The 3897-nt window shown below is 58.6% G+C and overlaps 1 protein-coding gene across 1 annotated transcript; it reads left to right on the forward strand.

The window, feature by feature from the left end:
• Positions 1-2127: 2127 nt before the first annotated feature.
• Positions 2128-3512, forward strand: CLDN3 (claudin 3). The gene has a single exon (XM_049638785.1). It carries the CDS (start codon positions 2489-2491, stop codon positions 3143-3145), a length of 657 nt encoding a protein of 218 aa, XP_049494742.1. The 5' UTR covers positions 2128-2488; the 3' UTR covers positions 3146-3512.
• Positions 3513-3897: the final 385 nt, after the last annotated feature.

A 3897-nucleotide genomic window follows, 5' to 3' on the forward strand; every position in this document is an offset into this window, starting at 1 on the left:
GAACTTACAACTTTACAGACTATTATTTGATAACATTTGTTTTCAAACCAGTCCATTTGAGATATCTATTTATTTATTTCTTTTTTTTTTAAGTTTTTATTTATTTTTGAGAGAGGGAGGAGAAGAGAGAGAGGAAGAGAGACAGAATCCCAAGCAGGCTCTGCACCATCAGGGTAGAGCCCAATGGGGGCTCAAACCCATGAACCATGAGCTCATGACCTGAGCTGCAACCAAGAGTCAGATACTTAACCGACTGAGCCGCCCAGGTGCCCCTTCCTCTCTTTTTAAAAAGATTTTATTTTTAAGTAATCTCTACACTCAGCATGGGGCTTGAACTAACAACCCTGAGATCAAGAGTCTCACGCTCCACTGACCAAGCCAGCCAGGCCCCAAGATAACAATATATGTGTTTTTAAGTCTTTGAAGTGTTGCTGCTTTGCATCGGATCTTCCCAATGCACTTGATTCCTTCCTCTCCTGTGCTCTGGCAGTGTTTACCATTCTGCTTTCATGGTTGCTTTAGGCAGGGACTTCCAGGAGGCATATGTCAGTCCAGGTCTGCCTTAATAGCCAGAAACTTTTCTTCCCTAAGTTGGAATAAGTGCCAATAAACATTTTCAGCTGGCTACCTTCAGACCTAAGGTCCTGATTTAGAACCAACATACAGGTTGGAATTGTCACGTTACTTTTGATTCTGTACTTGTTGCCTATCAATCTTTCATTTTAAAAAAATGGACCCAATAAGATTATACTGGCTCCATTCTTCAAGATGACCTCCAACGCTGATAACCTTGAGAAGATACAGACCTGAGATGGGAAATGCCTGAGAGCTCTCCCTCCTAACCCTCCTTGCTATGCCAACCTGGCCTTAAGTGGTTTCCAACTGCTATGCACTTTCCTTCCAAAGTGGGGCGTGACAACCAGAAAAGGTCCTTCCAGGGACTCAGGGACAAAAACCACTATACGCAAAATACCTAATTCTTGATCAGCGATGCTTTCAAGGAAAGATCTTGATCAAAAGAAGGAAATGTGAAAATTAGTGAAGCAGAACTGGGGAGCTAGAAGGGGAGGCTGGCACTCCATGTCAATTACAGGAAGAATGGTCAATTACAGCCTCCAGCAGAAGAATCTCAGCAGGACAGAATAATCAATTACAGACCCCCACGGCGAAAATGGTACATAGCATCTTCTGTAAGAAATTCACCACCCCTGCAACTCAACCAGTGAGAAAACCAGCGTTATCCTGAACTCTTGCAATCCCTCCCAACTTCCTCCTCCTTCTCCATAAAATAATGATCCTCCCCTTTGTTGGACTTGCTTATGGTTTTGCTGCAGCTTGCTTGTCCTGGATTGCAATTCTCTATTTCCCAATAAACCCATGTTTTGCTGGTAAGATAACTGGCGGCTTTACTTTTAAGGTTAATAGGAGGGAAGGCATTGTAAGTAACACCTCTGACTCCCCACTTCTGCCAGGATCAAACCTTTCACTACGATTTCATGAAGGTGGGCCCAGAGAGAGGAAGCACAAGGCTGCGCAGGAGGAGGGGAATCAATGAGGAGGAGGGACTTCTGGGAGGGGAGAGCAACTCTGCTACCAGGATCCAGGAGCTAAGGGAGGAGCAGTGGGGCTGGGAAGTGAATTTGAGTTCGGCGCTGGTTTGGGGCATCTTCTCGGTGTCTTTGGTGAGGAGTGGCGGATTTCTGGCTTCTGAGCGCAGACCTCCAGGGCCTGGATCAAGCCCGGATTGTGTGCCAGCAGAGCCTCAGAGGCCAGAGGGACCTAGGAGCAGGTGTGCGGCTCCCGGAGCAGCCGCCCACTCCGGAAAACAGCCCCGGCCACGCCCCCTGGGCCCTTCCAGGCCCCATGGATCCCGGCCAGCTGGCAGAGACCCCTTCCCGACGACGCCTGTGCGAACGGCACCGAAAATGTGGGGAGGTCGGGGAGTGTCGAGCAGATTGTGATTTGCACCGCAACCCCTGCGAGCCCCGGAGAATTAGCTTGGGAACTGGGCGATGAAGAGCGAGGGGCGGGGTCGCAGGCCCCGGCCCCGCCCACTCTTGGCACCCCCCACCCCCCACCCCGCGCGGTGCGCCACTCCCCGGCGAGTCCTTCCTCCCAGAGCGTTTGGTGAAGGTGGGAAGAGGGGCCACGTCACAGTCTCCAGGCCCGGGGATCCGCGGCTCCGCCCCTCCCACCCCCGCCGGAGCGCTGGGCACGGATCTAAGACTCACCGGCCCCAGTCCAGGGCCAGCCCAGTCGCCGCCGCCCGCCCACAAAGCCACAGGCAGGTGCAGGCGCTGCTTAGGGGCGAGCGGGCTGAGCGGAGCCGTTAGCGCGCGCCGTCCGTCCGTGCGTCCAAGCCGTCCGCGCGTCCGTCGAGGCATCCCTCCGTCTGCGCGCGGCAGCTCCCACCCAGGCCCGGCGGCCACGGCCCGTCGTCTTCCCGCACCCTGAGCCGCCCGGCAGAGCCGGCCTTGGCGCGGCAGCCATGTCCATGGGCCTGGAGATCACGGGCACCTCGCTGGCCGTGATGGGCTGGCTGAGCACCATCGTGTGCTGCGCGCTGCCCATGTGGCGCGTGACGGCCTTCATCGGCAGCAGCATCATCACGGCGCAGATCACCTGGGAGGGCCTGTGGATGAACTGCGTGGTGCAGAGCACCGGCCAGATGCAGTGCAAGGTATACGACTCGCTGCTGGCGCTGCCGCAGGACCTGCAGGCGGCCCGCGCCCTCATCGTCGTCGCCATCCTGCTGGCCGCCTTCGGGCTCCTCGTGGCGCTGGTGGGCGCCCAGTGCACCAACTGCGTGCAGGACGACACGGCCAAGGCCAAGATCACCATCGTGGCGGGAGTGCTCTTCCTGCTGGCCGCCTTGCTCACGCTGGTGCCGGTGTCCTGGTCGGCCAACACCATCATCCGGGACTTCTACAACCCCCTGGTGCCGGAGGCGCAGAAGCGTGAGATGGGCGCGGGCCTGTACGTGGGCTGGGCGGCCGCGGCGCTGCAGCTGCTGGGGGGCGCGCTGCTCTGCTGCTCCTGCCCGCCGCGCGAGAAGAAGTACGCGCCCGCCAAGATCGTCTACTCCGCGCCCCGCTCCGCCGGCCCGGGCACTAGCACAGCCTACGACCGCAAGGACTACGTCTGAGGGGCGGCCGCGGGGAGACCCCACCACCCCACGGGCGAGAGCGCCCACCGGTGCCGCGTGCGGCCTCTCCTCGGAGACCAGCCCCCCCTCCCCCCAGGTGCCAGGAGCTCTCACACTGGACCGGGAGGGACCAACCCCGCGGCCCCTTCCTGGGCAGCACACCCCGCTCCCCGGCCCCACGGCGCGCGGGGGACCAGCCCACACGGACAGTGAAACCTCAGCCCCTCCGGAGAGCGGGGCCGGGTGGCCGCCGCTACTTGCCCGCCCCGTCGGGCCTCGGTCCCAAAGCCCGCGTTGGGCAGGGACCGGCAGTCTTGGAAAGGGCCAGTTGATATTTTTCAATAAAAGCCTTTCGTTTTTGCAGTTACGGGCGCCTACTTTCTGAGCGAGCGCCGACAGGCCTCCACCTCCCTACCCAACACCCGCCCTGCATGGGTTGGCCTTGGCCGGGTTCTGCTCTCCCGCTATGAAGCTTAGAGAAGGCAGAGGTTGGGTAACCAAGAAAGTGTGGTTCGAAACCGAACTGGGTGCGCCCTAGGTGGCCATTTGGCCTACTCACTGGGGATTCAGACATTGAAGGGCCAACCTAGAGAGGCATGAGCACTTCCAGCCTGCTGCATGGACGGAGGCATGGGGGGGGGGGGGGGGACGGGGAGAAGCGTGGCCCCGGGCCCTCCTCCCTAGTCTTTGCCTTCTGGGTTTGTGCTTGGAGAATCGTCCTCCCCTGTGCGGCTGCACATCTAATCTTCCCT

Source organism: Panthera uncia, chromosome E3, assembly GCF_023721935.1.
Source record: "Panthera uncia isolate 11264 chromosome E3, Puncia_PCG_1.0, whole genome shotgun sequence".
Lineage (NCBI taxonomy): Eukaryota > Metazoa > Chordata > Mammalia > Carnivora > Felidae > Panthera > Panthera uncia.

What these genes read in the sequence shown, in the direction of transcription:
- CLDN3 (XM_049638785.1), top strand. Translation starts at nt 2,489, where the DNA reads ATGTCCATGGGCCTGGAGATCACGGGCACCTCGCTGGCCGTGATGGGC.